Source organism: Apaloderma vittatum, unplaced genomic scaffold, assembly GCF_000703405.1.
Source record: "Apaloderma vittatum isolate BGI_N311 unplaced genomic scaffold, ASM70340v1 scaffold13180, whole genome shotgun sequence".
In the NCBI taxonomy this organism is placed as follows: domain Eukaryota; kingdom Metazoa; phylum Chordata; class Aves; order Trogoniformes; family Trogonidae; genus Apaloderma; species Apaloderma vittatum.
This window is the reverse complement of record NW_009695087.1, coordinates 5,099-23,461: the sequence shown is the minus strand read 5'-3', so window position 1 is coordinate 23,461 and position 18,363 is coordinate 5,099. Positions and strand designations below refer to the sequence as shown.

Here is an 18,363-nt window from a genome sequence, read left to right as displayed (position 1 = left end):
GCCCTAGGGGATCCTGCTCTGGCAGGGGTGTTGGACTAGATGACCTCTAAAGGTCCCTTCCAACTCCTAACATTCTATACTTCCATGGTTATGTGCACACAAACTTAAGTGCCAGTTATATATAAATACACACAGGCACACTCAACTCTCTGAAAGGGCACTATGTTGGGAACTGTTATAAAGCCAAGTTAGCATAAAAGAGTTTAGATGCTACGGCCAGGAGAAATACAATTCTAAAGAGAATAAAAAGGAAACTGTTAAAATGAAGTCTGTTCCTGATTAGGTAGAAATGCTAGAACTGTGAGACAAACTCCTTAAAAAAGAGATTCCTGTTGTCTATCTGGGGGAAGGCCAAAGACTGCACTTACGTTGCTTAATGAGAAAGTACTATTCAGTCTAGCATTCAGCACAGACAATCATTAAACCACATCCCCTAACCCCAGCCCTGACCTGTTATTGAGAGATCACAGCAGCTGCAAATATTTTCTTCCTAGTCTGACTCTACTTTGGCAACAAATGTAAATAGATCAAAAAAGATTCTAAACACTGCACTTATATGCAGCCCCGGTTACTTCAGTATGCTGTTCACTTTTCTAATCTGAAGCATTTTCACACTGCTGTGGCTAACACCCCCTGCCATAAGATACATACTGGCCTTCTGAGCTTTGTAGTTTTCTGGGAACGTTTCTTTCTGTGATTAAAAACCACTCCACTAGAAAAAGTAGTAATTGAACTATTGGCAACAGGTTGCTGAGAACTATATGATTGGATGTTTCTAAAAAACAGCATTTCAGTAAGCATTGGAAAGGATCCCAAACCAGTCAGAATAGTTTGTCTACATCTATGTCTGCGCCACAGCTTTCTCCCTAGCGTACTGAGAATTTCAATGTCTGGCTGAGCATCAGGCAACAACATCAAATTCACTTGGAAAAAAAAGTAACGAGCAAAGCTGTGTTTTTTACTTCCCAGTTTGACAAAACTGGGGATAGCTGAGAGGATTTTTTTATTAAACTGAGCAGCCTCTGTTGCTTCTGTAACATTGCTACCAATCATTATTTTAAAAGGATTAGTGATTTTCACAATGGAGGCTCCACAGATTTTCGAGGTAATTACTCCTCAGCAGAAAAAACAGTTGTTTTCAGGTCGGTTTACCTTCACACCAGCCATTTCCAGTCTTTAATTTTAAAGGTTTAAACATAGCAAAAGAATTGCTTGATGCATAGCATTTTTGGGGGTAGACAGTATGGCAGGCAAACTCTGTAACCTTTCTAGAAGGAATATTACATAAAAAGATACCCTTTTTAACATTTTAAGATAAATTTCTACAGTAACAATGATTGGTTTAATGAATTCTGTAGTATTTTTGTAAGAGTCAGACCTTTAAACACCTCAAATTCCACAAGATAGATGATGAATTTAGAAAAAAGAGCCACTGTATCCCAGCTGGCTTTGTAATGGTATGTGCTGAAAAAAAAAAGCTAGGTCTACAGAAAGCTCCCAGTAGGAGTCAGAGACCAGGGAAGGATTAAGGCCTATAGAAGTAGTTCCTTCTACAAAAGGCTTGTGGGCTTGTGGAGGAAGAAAACCACATAGAACTACAGACAAGCCCCAGGGAAGTGAAGCTACGTATTTATTTTCCTCTGGCAATGACCGAAATAGAAGAATTACTGACAACCTTATTTCTTCTTGTTACTGTTTTGTTTCTTTCTTATTTATGTGAGAAATTACGGTAGACTGGTATTCTCAGTAGCCAAACATCATAATGGAAGAATTAGCAATGTAAGAGAAAAAAATACAGGAGAAGGGGTCTATTAGAGGTCGTGCAAATTGCCAAAATGTTTCACTCCTGTTATGGATCCTGGCCATTCCTTCCAATAACACATGAGAAAAAGCCATTCCACTTTCATCAGAGTAAATCTTCTCTACCACAGTGAGAAGATTTTTCTGAACTTTCAGGAAGGGCTGTGGTACAGGAAAGAAAACCACTTGGTAACAAAGAGTTATTAGAATTGCAGCATTGTTTGAACACTTGCCAGGTCCCATTTTCTTTCCTTTTGCCCAGCTTTTACCCTGAGGTGAATTTAGATGTTACTAATTTAGCTTGAGGAGGGAGGAAATATAAGTGGCAGTGAGATAATGGGATTTCTGATCCTCTGAAAATTTGGAATTAAGACTATGCTTAATTGCAGATTGGGATGTAAATTGCCTAGAAAAACTATTATCTCTTGACCAGCTAAATGCTACTAAATACTTTTTCACCATTTCTCATACTTGCTGATGTTATTATCCTCTATATTCATTGGCAAAGCAGAGATACCCAATTTTAAAATTTCTTTAACTAGCACATCATTAGCATAGGAAATGACAGGTCCTTAAGACAAAATGTAAAAGAAAAATGAAGTTGTCATACTTCAATACATATATATGCTCACAGTGAGAACTTGCATGTACAGAGTGACAACGATCATGTGGTTCCATAATCTTTAAATTGCAAAATATTTCATAGTGCGTGGTACGGTTTTATTGTCAGGAAAACCAAGGCACTGGAGACTAAAGAATGACCTCCTCTATATATTAGTCTATGATTTTTTTAATGGCAATGTTAATTTTTAGTAAGTGGAGACAGAATTTGGGAAACCAAGAGTTCACACCAACAATTTCTGCCAGTATTTTGAAAAAAAAAAGATCAGAAAATAATAGAATATAAATAAATAGATGTATAGTTTAAAAGAAAGTAACAAAAGCATTTCTAAGGTTTTGCTTTAATGCTTCTCTCAACATACACGGTTTCGGCGGCTAAGGCAGCCTGGGTCATAGCACTCAGATCTGAGCTGTTAGAAGTTTCTGTTCATTGTCTGATATTGACCTGTGCCCAACCTTTGTCACTGAGTTTAAAACATGGGGACAACCATTCCAAAAAATGCTGGCAACATAATCACATAATTTAATTCCTTACTTTTTCTCCACTCCAAACTTAAGCTGTTCTCTCACAGATTACAAGTTACTGAAAAACAGTTAGTTGAAGTACTTCAGACCACAATAATATGAAGATATGTTAAGTCATGAAAAGATCTGACTCTGAGTCTATGACAGTCTTTAGTTTCCTTTGGTAGGACCTATGCAGACAGATAGCCTTAGCAGAACTGGCAAGCATTATTATACCACTGCAGGATCCCTCACATACTCATCTCCTGGCCTGTATCACTGCTTCTGGAAGCAGCAGGTACTAAACATAATTCCCACAATGTTCACTGATGCAGCTGGCAAAGCTGTTCGAGCAAAGGAAAAACCTATGCTCCTAGTCCAATATCTACTGGTCCTCCTAGTCCAGTGTCTACTGGTATTGCTCAAATCACTATGCTGGTTCACATCGTTTGCATCAGCAGGGGTTCACCTTCTGGAGACTTCCCAACCAAAGAGGACCATGTTATTACATAGAAGGCAACAACAACAACAACAAACCCAAACAAAAAAAAATGCAGGAAAGGAAATAAAACAGCCCTTCCAACCCCCCTTACCCAACAACCCAAGAGTCTGGCTTAGGGAATAAGTGCAATGTAACAATGTAGACTTAGGTTTTTTAAAGAAATGTTTGGGTGTAGTTAATTATTGGTTTGCTTCACTCAACCTCAGTGTATAATGAACTGCAGAAAAAGTAACATTTCTATAGCAAAAAGGTAGAAACAGATTGCTAACAGCTTGCTGGTTTTGCTTCATCTTGACACAGTATGCTTCTCAGACTTTGATCTCTAATCTGTTAATAAATGGATAATGTCATGACTACATTTTTAAATCAACAGTCAGAGAGTCAAATTCTGATTGAGCAGCTGGAATGGCATTGCAATCAACAGAAAAATGCCAAAATATACTCACAAAAATGACAGCAGACTTGTGATCATTTGGTCAAAAGAAGAATCTCTTACCTCCGCAGAGCAATGATACACTTTCATGAGAAAGTAACCAGTCATATGAGCAAAGTCACAATTTTTTCCAGTAACACTGCAGCTAGTGACATGAGTATCCAACAGTTTTATATTATTTCTCCCAGGTTTTTTCCTATGCATGTTTGCTTAGTTTACAGATCAAATTCAGCATGTGCTCCCTCTATTTTTCTTGTTACTTGATTATAAATACAAAAAACTCTGGATCCTGTAGTTTGCTTCATTTACTTTGCATATGTTGGGCTAAATGCAATCAAACAAGCCAGATTTAGATTTAAGAGTTGCCTGAACTGAGGGTTCTTTAGTAGGTTCAAAACAGCATGAATTTTCCAGCTGTTTTTCCTCCCAAACTGTGCAAACAATAATTGACCTTCTCACAGTGAGGCCAGATTAACAAATCTGTCTTTGCGACTCCATGACATCCACAGAAAATGGCAATGGAGTATAGGAGAGGGAAAAAAATTGTCCCTCTTCTAAACGTAAAGAATAATTTTTAAATACTTGTTTTTCATCCAGTTGTTTTGACCTAGTTCTTTTTTCTCCCATCAGTACTCTCAAACTGATGCATTGTGCTGAGCTGAATAAATCATGCACTGTGGCATGTGACAGATACAAGTCCTTCATGAATCACAGTACTGAAATGCTTCATTAGATTTGATAAAAATAAACCCCAAATTACACCTGCTTTAAATACATAAAGTCACAGTGGTTTAAGTCTTTATGCGTTTCAGGGCTATATTATGACTGCCGTGGCAATGGTATGTCTAATTTCACCTTCTCCTCTAGTTAAGTTTCCTTCTGCTGCACACTTAATCACTAGCATTCTTCAGAGAAACACGTACCGTGTCTCTGCTGTCATACAATAATTCTGGATATGTTATTCAGATACATGTTTCAATTGGTGAGTTTTGTCCTCTGATTTGCATACTAACTCACTGCTGCTGCCTTATTAAGCTGTCTTTTGTTAAAAACAAACAAAAAAACCCAAACTCCCATTTTTTACTACTGTAACATCACTGAAATCAATGGTAAGATAGGAATAATGGAGGGCAAATTTGGGATCGACATGCCTTTTGCTGAGACTTTTTTCTCTGTGTGCTGTAATAATGTTGATGGATCTATGTTTTAGTCTTGGAGAGATTCGTACATAAATATTCCACATATTAAGAGAGTTCTGGAAATTTGGAAGTGTGTGAAGTAAGGGATGTGACTGAAAAAAGTGCCTCCCATGCCACATGAATGATAGAAGAGAAGCAAAGCTGATGCACTCTTCTGCTGAAAGCTATTTCTGAAAGACAAGAGTACAGCTGAAATCATACCCACGGCAATGTGATTTACTGAGAGGCCTGTACAATGAAGTCAGTGGAAAAACTACAGCTGGCTTCAGTAGGAATTGAATGGGCCCTATCACTAGTCTGAAAAGAGAAGAACATGGAAGAGAAGCCTGGTGCAGATTTGCTGGGTATATAAAAATCCTCACTGCCCGTGGAAAATTACAACTGCCAGATCACAGGGTATATTCTGAAAGCTGCTTTTATGTACATCATAAGTATTGCTTTCTGGGATCATCCAGTGATAAAGTACATCCCACACTGCTATTTGCTTTCATGAAATGCTACTTCCTTTCAGAGATGACACTCTCAAAAATTTAAATTCCTTTTGTAGCAAAGTAAGTGGTAACCAGAAGATGTCCAGACTAACAGATACTAGGTAGGAGGTAATCCTAACTTGTGTTGTCAAGAAAGAGATGTATCTCAACTAATCAGGCAAGACTTTTGCTCTCTGACAAGACAGAATTTCTAGGGTAATGAGAAACCCTTTTGCATTTTCCCAGTGCATCCTCAGAGGCTCTTCTTACTCCAGGTCTCCCTTCTGGCATGCTTGCCTGGCCCCAGGTCGTAGAAGCTGATGTCAACATGAATAACTCTACAGGCTTCAGATAGCCTCCCAGATTTATGTTCGTTTACACAGCTGATTATTGGTCCTCATATACTTTATTTTGGCTTCATAATCCACAGCAGTTCAGTCTATTTTCATGACTCATGAACATGGAACTAGTGACGCAAAGGCTCAGACAAAGCTTATTAGTGGGGCAGCTTTCTCATTTTACCTTTTATGAAGGAGAGTCAAAATTGAATTCAAACTGTGAACATTTCCATTGAATACTCCTTTTATCCACATGCAATTTAGTTAAATGAAAAAATAATCATTATAGTGCCCAACAACACAGAAGCAATATGGTAATAAGCTGAAGGCCTGTGGGTAGTTGTTGTTATTTTGTACAGAGCAAACAGATTTAGGAAATAATGGTTCATATCAATCTCTCAAAACAAATTTGATGACTAAATAATTTGCTAATTGCTACTAGCCTACGTAGTTTACAGCGATACCTTAATAACTGTTCTCAAGGAATCTTATTCTAATGGTATTTTTAATTAGTTCTGAAAAGGAGACAATTTGAACAGTTTCTCCTATTGATAAGCTAATTACAAAAAAGTCTCTTGCCATCAAGTATTTCTGAAAGCCTTCTTTATTTCCTGAGTACAACAAAAGAGGTGAGCTGCAATTAAATCTGTCATTCAACTTTAAGTGACACCACCAGACAGAGTTTAAGTAAACTTTCATAGAGAGGATAACCTATTAACCAGCACAGTGTAGGCATATGTTGCTTACCTCCAAATCCAGGTCTCAATGCAAAGTCATGGTCCTCTATGCGAAGAAGCTGCTCAGATTTAAGTGGCCGTACTTTTGTGCTGTCAAGTTTCCTCATTTTAATCTCTCGTTTGCTGTTAAAAAAAAAAAGTAAGAATTTTTTTTTTTTTTTTGCTGCCTGACATTCAGAGTGCTAGGTAAATGAAACAGGGATGCAAGAATACTGGATGGTTAAATCTGGTGTGATATGGGAAACAAGTGTGCTAATAAAGTTGGAGAAGGGTAGGGAAATGAGGTATGAGTGTGCCCATGTCCAGGAGGAACACCAATTATATACAAGAAGTCCCAGGAAGAACATCTATCTCTTCTTCCATTCCCCTCAGAGATTGTATCTATCATTACTTCAGAGATTATAGTTGTTTTAAAAAAAAAAATTATTATTCATATAACTACTTGCAACTTAGACTTGGAAATAACAGCACCTACTCGTAGTTTTAAACCACTTTATATGTTATCCATATTACAGAGACAATTATACTTTTTATTATAAAACTTTTTTTTTTAACCTAGGAGATCAAATGAGTTCAATAATTTTTCAGAAGTCCTGGATGCAAGGACTTGTTTTTTCAGATCAAATTAAACATCACTCAGAATTAGCCAAGTCACTCATTAGCTCATCCTCTTATTTGCTGCTCAGACATGCAGCCTTTCTTTGCATCAAGAGTCCTGTCTCTGTACTATTCCCCATGCCACACATGAGTGAGCCTCTGCATAGCACCAAGGCAACAGAGATGAACCTGTGCTCTAAGTAGGACGCGAAGAATTATGTATTTCTTTCTGGTGACTGTTGCTGACTTTTTTCCCTTCACAGAATGTACTGCACAACATCTCAACTCCACTGGGAAATTCTCATGCCTAGGAATGGACTTGCACTCTCCAGATGGAAATCTCATGTGCTGGGCCTGCATTTAAAATGAGGAGCAGATGCCCATCCCAATGCAGACACCTTTTCCATTTTTCCCATAAACAGAAACAATGGCACAGACCGCAGAGGAGTCTTGTACATGCCTATGTCAGAAAGGTATTGGGTTGAAACACGGACAAGATCTGGCAGCTAGGGAACACAGGCTTTAGAAATAATCTGGTTCTGCTATAAGGAAAATGCCACGCTGTCTCCTCAAGTTTCCACTCCCTGCTGCATGTCCTGCTTCAAGCGGCTGGCCCCAAGTAATAACAGAACTAGCCATAGCTTAGCTGCAGAATTATGCCTAGGCATGGGAAGATTGTAAGAACCTGCGTGGTTTAATTCAGAGGAAGAAGACTGAGTGAACACATCACAGTCTTCAAAATATATCATGAGCTTTTACAGGGCCCTTTGCTCCATGTCCACTCCCCGGTAGGATAAGTAGCGGCAACAAGGGAGATCCATGGTACACAGTAGGAACACCTTTCTCATGGTGAGAATAGTGAAACATGGGAATATATTGCTCGAGCAGGTTTTGAGACTCCTTTCACCTGTAGAAACTACTTAAATACAGCTGTTTTGCCACAGGCAAGGGACTCTCCCTAGACACAATTTCTTTCATGCTTCCTGTGATTCTCTGGGACTTTGCTGCCAGCAACTCGTAATTATTACTTTAGACTGAATGACATAAATCTGTTCTGAAGATTTGCCCTGTAGTCAAACACTGCTTAAGACAAAGTATGGAATACCTTAGGATAAGGTATGTGCCTGTATTTACTTATTTTTTCTCCTTCCCCCTCTTTTTTCTTAATAACAAAGCCCAAGATACTACTTTTAAAAAAATTTTGTTACAGAAACGCTAAGATGGCTGCTGGGCTATTCAGAACCCTTGGGCTTGAACAAAATCATATACCCTGGTGTTCTTGAATGTCTCTGATTGTGTTGCTTGAACCAAATGATCAGGGAAATCAGAATGCCCATCAGGCATTTCAAATACAGACTTTAGTATTCTAGGTATGAAAATGATATGGATGCTAAAATGAAACTTCATGCTCCAGAGAATTAAAATCACCACAGAGCAAGCCTGTATAAACTTAGAATGGCCAGTAGAACTGAACACCTGCAATACTCTGCAATAGGTATGTGAGGATATTCTGCTGCTTGGGAATTAGTTTAAGAGAAAATGATGTGTTATGTTCTGAATGCCGTGGCACAGCTAATACAGTTTGGAACCAGTAGGTTATTTGATGTGCCAGGGAAAATACCTGCCTGATGCTCTAATGATTTCACTGGAAGAAGCAGGCTAAATCTATGATACATCTATTACAACTTCTTACTAGAGGCAAGTATGTGACTGAAGAAGACTTTCCGTAATCACAAGAGGCATAAGCTATCAGGGCATGTGTTTTTTTCTTAATAAGCCACTGAGAAAAGATTATATGGGATTTTTATATTCTTTCTGTTTTCCTGGAGGAGGACAAAAAAGAAAAAAACCCACAGAAATGCTGCCTATATGAAATTCATCTTTTGTGCCACTTTGGTGGAGTATCTGTAATTATTTCTAGATGCTATCAGAAGTGGTCGTTCAAGCTACACAACATCTGCAGAGGTCAGAATAGCCCTTTCATTACTAACATGCTACATCTTCAACACCATCCTTGGGCAGCATGTATTTTTTATTCTAAAGGAAAACAGCCTTACATGCAGAGATATATTCTTAGGACACTTGGAATTATTTTCATGGACACTGGTAACATTGTTTGTGTAAAGGTACTAGAACTTAGAAAAATTCTTTAAAAATTTCTAAAATAATACACTTCTGCTTCACATTTTTCTCCTTCTTGACTGCTTTTCCCACTCAAGCCTAAGAAGTGTTCTCCAGCAGATATTCTTTTAACATCAGCATTTGGACTCCAGATGTTGCTCCCTGCCTAAGAGAGTATTAAATTGTCCTCACTGCAGCATTACAGTTATTTAACTGATGATTCAAAGGAAGTCACATGTACGTATTTACTCCCAAGAAATCCTAGACCTGTTTATAATCATTGATCAGCCCTACAGCATTGTGAAATCATCAGCAGATGTTTTCCTGAGTGCTCCTTCCCATGGCACCAATTCTATTAAAAGTAGAAGAGACACATCTAACTAGCCTAGGTCTCAGAAAAGCTTCCCAAGATCATCCAAGATAGACTTTCTTTCAAGATATTCTCATGGAAGCTCAGCAAAGATACAGATTGTGGCCTGGCACCCTCGTTTCTTCATCACACTTTGTGCAGTGCCTCGTAACCTAGGAGTCTAAACGCAGTCATTCAGCACATTCATTGTATGGCAGATGTCAAGTGTATGAAAGGAAAAGCCAACACAGAATCGCAGCATCATGGAATTGTTTAGGTTAGAAAACACCTTTAAGATCGAGTCCAAATGCTAACCTAGCAGGTCCACCACTAAACCATGTCCCTAAGCATTCCATTTACCTCTTTTAAATACTCCCAGGAATGACAACTCCAGCACCTCCCTAGGCAGCTTGTTCCAGTGCTTAACAGTATTTTTGGTGAAGAAATTTTTGTGACATCATCATGAGATACATGTATAAGTAGATACATGCACCTAAGGAAAGGAAATCTCTCTTTACCTACCTGGAGTACTAGTAATAAAAGGAACTCTGTCAAATACCTTGGTATTGGCATAGATCTGGGCAATGATAAATACACGTTTGCTGGTCTCAGTGAGGCCTGTGCTCAAGAAACTATTACTTCCAGTTAGCTCTGCTTTCCACTGCTGCATTCCAGACAACATTTTACATTATGCAAATAGTATGGCAATCTATAATTGAATTCCAACAGAGAACATAAAAAGCACTTGAAATGTTTCAGACCACATAGGGAATACACACCTGCTGGTAATTCTATAGGAAGTTAATAGTTGAAAAAACAGTGTGATAGACTCTTTGCACACTTCACTAACCAATACTGTTATATGGACTCATGGCTCAATGCCTTGGTATCTGACAGAGCTCTCGAAGAGCAGTTAGTCACTACCAACAAAACCAAAGCAACTCATTAAGGATTCTTTAACAAAGGACAAATATGTGGCAGGCTTTTAAAGACAAATTTAGCTGCTCCTATCTAACCTTGAATACTTAATAGCAAATGAAATGCCAAAGGTCTGCTCGAGGGTACTTGGATTGGTTTTGGTTAAAGCATTTAACCACATAATGGCATCAGTATGGTTAGTATCCCATCTGATTGTCTTTAGCTTACCAGGTTATCAAAAGTTTCTGCTGCTTCAAGGAGGAATCAGACAAGTTAAAGGAAAAGAAATCCACTGAAGGTCACTAAATCTGCAGAAATCACATCCAATGCAGGAACGAAGGAAATCTGGTGATTGCGTATGGGTGGGAGTATTAGGGGAAAATATCTTATTTGTCTGCCCTGTCCTTATTCTTCCAAACTTGCGCTTACAGCCCTTGTTGGAAACACATTGCTACAGTACACAGACCTTTGGTAAGATTCTGCATGGCTGTTCTTCTGTTTTAATGCCTTGCATAACTAATAATATGGTAAAAGTTCTTGCAGGAGACTGGAGGAAAGCTGAAGCACCTCTGGGTATTCAGGAAGATATAAACACATTTTCAGCACCATCCTCATCATGACAGATTTTGAAAAATCTGAAACTCATGTCTTAGGAAGGATAGTTAGGAAAGGTTTTGGTTTCAGTTACACTATTTAGTATCCATGACACCTCACTTCCTTTATTGCTGCACTATGGGGGTAGTAGGGGGAAAAAAAAAGTAATCATATTCAAAATGAAACTTGGTAAGTTTATGAAAGGAATACTATGAAAGACACTCTAACAAAAAAGTATACTCTAGATTTAATGGCCATAAGCTTCTTTCCACTGCTATGTTCCAAAGATAGTCTAGCTACTACTAAATCAAAGGTAACCAAAAGACAGAAGTTACAGAAATCTTATTCCCAGAAGAGTCTGTGGAGTTAATATAGCAGTGGGGTCTCTTAGATATTTTAATGCATTTATCAATCTTGAAGGCTAAATAAATGTAACAATCACTCACTCATTCACATAAAAATGCATTTCTAACTGTTCAGTAACATCAACAACATGTACTGTCAAAAAGCCTAGTATTTTGACAGTCGAATGTTTTGTTCTTTGCTGTAGGAAATGGACCATGAAAATAATCTCTTTCTCATGTACTTCTGGTTAATGCTTTAAAATCTTCTTTACAAGAGAATGCAGACAAATAGCTTTGGAGGGAGAATTGGGTTACTCTATTAAAACAGTGGAACTTGTAGGTTAAGTAACATTTTCACATGGGATTCTTTTTAAAAGGCCACCCATTTAACCAAGGCCATCTGTCAGCTGTGTCCCTAATAACCCTAGTGCTGCCTGAAAGGTTTTTCCCCAGAAAGAAAGAGAGGCTGGTGGAAAGTCAGACCCTGCTGCAATGTACAGGAGGATAATGCTGCCTTTAGAACAAAACCAAAGAATCAAATAAAGAGAAATTAAAAGTATTTGGATCTTTTCCACAGAAAAGCTGATTTGCAGCTGTTAAGCCTTGGGATCTTCTGGGACTCTGATTCTGCAGTCTTCTTACAAGTTCCAAATCACTAGGACCTTGGAAATAAAGACATGGAAGGCCAAAGCATTGCCTTGTGTATAGAAAACTGCTACACCAATCAGCATCACCTGGCATTCCTCTTTATTCCTATTCTTCCCTTCTGGTAACACATTTCAGCCTGTCTCACAGGATTGTCATATGGATCCATTTGTATTTGTCAGTAAAGATCTGTGACGACAGAGAGGACACCGTGCTGCTGTCCCGTGGCAAGAGGTCAGCAAAGGATGTCCAGTAGGATGACACAAAATATGCTGCTAGGCTTCTCTCCTGCTTTGTTATTTTTTTCAGCGATGGAGCAGTTTCTCTCTGCTAATGCAGAACAGGATGGATGCAAACAACAGTAACACATGCTTCTCTTTTACATCTGACAGAAGTGTATCAGCCGAGCTTAAGACAGACCTTCCTTACCACTATAGCAATAAGAACGTATTTTATTCTGCTTCCATTCAATTCTTAACTGCTTCCTCAGACGAACAAAAGACCCGATTTGACCTTATGTTGATATTAGAACTAGTTCTGTTTATTTTATTTTGTTATTACAAATAATCACACATGAGCACTCACTCCAAAACTGTCAGTGAGTTTGAAACAGTCTGCTGAATAGCCATTGTTTTCATAAGCTTTTGGCTTAGACCAGACTTGAACCTACGATCTTGAACTCAAATCCAGAAATACTGTGTGATATAGCATCTCCAGGCACCTCCTTTGTGTTACTGGGGTAAGTTCTGTTGTCTTGTATTGCTCATATATGACTTTATCAAAACATGTAGGGATTCAGAGATATGTCACTGCTGGATTTTCACATAAGAAGTGATACAGAAGGTAAACAACTGTACACCTGTGCCCTGGTTTTGGCTGGGGTAATTTTCTTCCTCGCAGCTGGTACAGTGCTGTAGTTTGGATTTAGAGTGAGAATAATGTTGATAACACACCGATGTTTTAGTTGTTGCCTGGTAGCACTTATCTGAAGTTCAGGATTTTTCAGTTTCCCATGCTTTACCAGCAAGCAGGAGCACAAGAAGCTGGGAGGGAGCATGGCCAGGACAGCTGACCCGAACTAGCCAAAGGGATATTCCATAACATAAAATGTCATACTCAGTATATAAACTGGTGGAATTGGCTGGGAGCAGCCAATCACTGCTCAGGAACTGTCTGGGAATCAGTCAGCGGGTCGTAAGCAACTGCGTTGTGCATTAACTTGTTTTTCCTTGCGTTTCACTTCTCTCTCTCTTTTTGTTATATTCATTTTTGTTAATATTATTATTAATATTATTGTTATAATATTTTATTTTAGCTATTAAACTGTTCTAAGCCCATGAGTTTTACTTTGGTTTTTTTCTGATTCTCCTCCCCATCCTACTGTGGGAGGAGGAGTGAGAGAGTGAGCGTGGTGCTTAGTTGCCAGCTGGGGTTAAACCATGACAACCTGCTACAAAGCATTTAACTTGAGTAAAGAGCTTAAACACATCAGAGTCCATTTATGTTACTTTTCCTTAGTATATGATGTTGTATGAATAAACTATGAGCTTCCCTGTTTTTCTTAATAGGGGTCAAGCATATAGAAAAATGTAACGGTTGTGTCCCTTCTCCTTCCTTAAATGGAGCCACTTATTACAATTTCTCCTACTTCCCAACAAAGAGATTTTGCTTAGATTATCACTGGCACTCAATGGCGTGTTTGCATACCATTAGATTAACCTAGAAAAACATTCAGAGATCTCACATAGCAGATGTGAAATTGCATTTGTGAGAAGAAGCACTAACACTCTGCACAGAAACTTACACGTAAAAACTTTTGTACCATTATTAAACCAGGTACTTTGTTAGAAATACTAAGAACAGAGACGATCTTCAATGTCCAAAAGTAGAAGTATATTCCAGAAAGGGAACCATGTCATCACTATAAATAAGGAACGATTTATCTCATTTAATGCCATAAAATGTCCTCTGTATCTTGACAGTGTAGCTACTCTGCTGTTTAAGTAATGGAAGTCATTTTATAACATTGGCATAGAACTTTGGAAAGCATTTTTGCTTCTTGTAATGTGAGTGAGAAGGCAAGTATACTTGGTACATCGTAATAGTATCACACAATCACACAAGCTAAAAGCACTGTGTGGGAGTGAGAGTGTGTACATACTTATATACACATGAAGTATTCATGAAATCACAATCTGAAATGAATAATTCACCATTTCTGTTTTGGGAACACCCTATGAATACTATACATACTACAAATCCAGAAACTGGCAAAACAAAACAAAACAGTGAACAAAAAGGGTGCATCGAGAAGTTGCTGACAGTGTAAAGTTATCAGACAAACACAGGTAGAGAGAGTATATTGCTTACCTGTTATGCTTTCTTAAGAATGAGAGTTGTTGCCGATGATGAAGACGGTGATGCTGACTTTGAGAACTGTGTAGCACTGCTGTTGGCCACAGGCAGGTGAGGAACAGAAGGTTCATGACCAGGACCATCTCTTCCCAAAGAGAAATGCACCTGATCAGCAAATCCACCTTGCTGGCTTTTTATTTTTAGTGTTTTTACTGTTTAGAAACAGCATAGCATACAAAGGATGCACATGAAGCAAGGCATCACTGAAGACCGAAGACAGGGGCATCACAGTTCTGATGTCCTCACCAAGTTCCCATCATATTTTGGCAAATCATAAAAATTCCTTCAGCTCTACATCCCTGCAGCATCTGCTGTCCAACCAGAAGCACCTTCCTTTTAGAAATGTAGTAGGTACAGCAATTTCTTTGTCCACGCTGCAGTCTCATCCATTGCTTCCACTCTTTCAGCGTAGACGCATATTTGAATGCTCCATCACCCGCTCAGTAACCTCTTCCACATAGCCTGTGCAGGCAAAGTGATGTCAAACATTTAATCCCCCTTAAATCCCACAAAAAAACATACAAAAATCTGCTTTAATGACAAAGGCCTCTAAATTAATCTTGCTTCTATATATGTGTGTGTCTGCTCAAAATAATTCTCTATACGGATCGAGCTCTTTCATTAACTGGCTATATTGTATTGTCTTTCCAATCATTAACATCATTTCTGTTTCTATAATCTGCAGTAGTGAGCGTTTCGTATGTAGATACAGAATGACTTTGGGGCAGCACGGTATAATGGAACAAGCACAAACTAAAAATGAAGTCTTGTTTCAATATTCCCCAATAACATTTGAAAATATCAACAATCTTTTTTTTTCCTTTCTTCTTTTTCTAAGCTCTGCAGCTATTTCATTTACAAGGTATGTGCATGTTTAAGATCCAGTATCCTTCCACCACCCCTAATTTTATCTTTATTACATGCTACTCTGCCTGTTCAATAGCAGATTGAATTGCAAAACCTTTTATTAACAAAATGTTGCATAAGCAATAACTTGAGCGTGCCTGCTTCTCTTATGAAAAGTGATAAGATTTCTTGTGGGCTTAAACTAGGCCACACTAGGTATACCTTCTTAGCTGACACAGTCAAATATATCCTTTTCAAGTCATCAGCAAGTTCAGTAATTACCAAGATGGACAGCACATTTATTTTTCTTTATTTAGGAAATTAGAGATATGAGATTGAAAGTTAGAGGAGTGGAAATACTCTACTCCTATCTGAGAAATGTAGAAGTAATTCAGGTCTCCCAAGCAGTAGGCTTTTACCTAAGTAAGACAAACAAACAGAGGAATGAAAACAAATCCAACACTGTCTCCTGAGACTGATAACACCCAAGTACAATGGGATAATAACTCCATGATGTGGACATCTGCTTCCTGAGAAGTTCCCTGAGATTCCCAGCTAACTTCATTTGGGCTAAGAAATAATCCTCACGTTCAAATGATTTCCAAGTGAAGGTTACCAAAGGACAGCTAATTCTCACTGCTTTTTTACATTTGGAGTTGAATAGCTATCCACCTGTAACTCAAAAAAAAAAAGAAATTACAAAATCCTTTCCCAACCATGCATCAAACTTCAACAGTGTTAGACTGAATTTTGTGGCCTAGGCTTTCAACCCTATTACCTATCTCATTCTGCACTGTGCATAGTTTAATCCTTTCCTGTTTAGCAAACTTACGGAAGATCATTTGTAGCCTGACCCAGGGATACTCAGACAGTGCTTCCAGCAGGTCTGGTGTATTTGCAGGGTGGAGTTTCTGGAGAAAGTAAAAAAAGCTGTAGTTAATAAGACCTTTAACAGCTTCCATTAATTTGCACTATCAGTTGGGTGGAAAAGGGAAAATAAACAATAACTCTAATGAGAACTTATTCCAGGTAGACATACTACTTGTTCCTGAGCCAGTCTGCTTAGGTTGTCTAGTCTCATCCAGCCTACATATACCGAAGTATCAGCACACCTGATTAAATTACATCTAAGAAAAGACCCAAGAGCCTTTGGATCCTCCTCTTCCCCATCAAAGCACAGGTCCACAGGTAGCAGCAACAGTAGCAAATCAGTAAAAAGCTAACTACACTCCAGGCCGCGTGGTAAATGTGTTATCACACTGCTGCATCTTCAGCTACCTGCACATTTATCAGTATTGTCTCATTTCCAACATTTTCCTTAACTACAAAGGAACAACATGTATATACTGTTGTCTCTGCCAATAGCAATCATTCACATTGTTTTCAGAGACTCTGGGAAAGTCAAATTTTAGGCATTAATATCACCCTTAGCTGAAACTGATGGCTGTTATCCTCACTAAGCAGGAGCTTAGTGGAATGGGGAAGGAGAGGATGGATGTTCTGGGTGCTGAGGTTATCCACCAAGAGCTCTGAAGCGAACCTGAGGTTAGATCATATCATGCTAATGCTCAGATGCAGTGACGTTGTGTGCTGACCTCAAGGACATCAAAAAAGTCCATTAAAAATAAATGAGTAAAAATTGTTTTGTGTATTTTTTTGCCAGCTGGAAAAGGGAGTGCTTAGTAGCCCTGCTCCAGGGATATGGCAAAGACCAACCAAGTTGGCTTTGAAGAATGACTGGCATGCCCCTGGCCAAGCTGCATATGGATATCCCTCCCACTAGAAGGTACGTCAGCCAAGAGGGGTGTCTTTAACATAGGAAGAAGCCATTAGATGTTGTTTTCATTCAGCTATCAGCACCCTCACTGTTTTATTATTCCTGGCTGTAGCAAGAACTTTACCATTAAGCTGTGGTGCTGAAAACACTGCTTCGTGGAGGATTTCCAAAAGATGCTCAATGTGCCTTTGACTGTCCCTAATAAAATCAGCTTAAGTGGAAAAAAAAAAACAAACCAGGCTGGATACACTGACATATTCCACTACCTTCACTCTGTTGATGTCATAACACTAAATACTATCTTGAAGGGCCTTGCTTAAGCACACTGAAAATCAAAGCACTACCCCTCTGCCCTTGGCTATGGCATATTTTCAGAGACTATCTGTCCAGCCTGCACACACCAAGTCTTCAGGAGGGACTCCTGCAGAGGGAAACGGTGAACACTTCTATTAACGGGTGTGTAATATCAGTGAGAGCAACTAGATGTCACCCACAGCAACAAGATTTCTTCATACTAGAGTTGTTTTCATTTCCTCTGAGTAAGAGAGCATTACACAGGACAGATAATATTATCATTACAAACTACCATTAAGAACCCAGGTTAATCTCCAATGCATTTGTCAGCAATAAATTCTAAAAAGATCCATCTTTGCAGAAGAATAAAGACAAGATGATATGCTTTGCTTGCATTGGACAAGTCATTGATAAGTCCATGTGTTTAAACACAGAACACTGTCTCTTTGCTATCATTAAAATATTTCTTTAAAATTTACCTTTCTCTGTAGCCCATGAAAAGTTCATAATGCTTATCTTTCAAGGACAAAACCTAGTTCACAGTAACACTGAGTAAGCTCATTGGAACCGTTCACAACCAAGTAAAAAAAATAAACAAAGGTAAATACACCACCTAGTATCAACAAATAATGCCTTCTGAAATGCCTGAGAAAAATAAAACAGTTTCAGGTAATTACAGTCTGAAACTACATATCCCTCTCTGCTACAGATCACAAAGTAAAGCAAATTGACAACAGCTATTACAAAAATAAGAACAGAAAAACGCCAAGGATGAAGCGATGTTGCAGAGGCTGGAATTTTGAGGAAAAACTGAGCATATCTAAAGGCCATTTTAAACATATGGAACTGAAACACTGTA

General features: G+C 38.5%; 1 protein-coding gene across 1 annotated transcript in view; it reads right to left on the bottom strand.

Moving 5' to 3' along the window:
• The window catches only part of GABRR3 (gamma-aminobutyric acid (GABA) A receptor, rho 3), a 31,996-nt gene extending 17,326 nt beyond the window's left edge, over positions 1 to 14,670 (bottom strand). Inside the window, exons 1-2 of the mRNA XM_009869944.1 lie at positions 14,543 to 14,670; positions 6,615 to 6,727 (exon numbers count right to left, since the gene is read on the bottom strand). Of these exons, the coding sequence (XP_009868246.1) occupies positions 6,615 to 6,727; positions 14,543 to 14,670 (241 nt within the window). The remainder of the gene's footprint in view (positions 1 to 6,614; positions 6,728 to 14,542) is intronic.
• Positions 14,671 to 18,363: the final 3,693 nt, after the last annotated feature.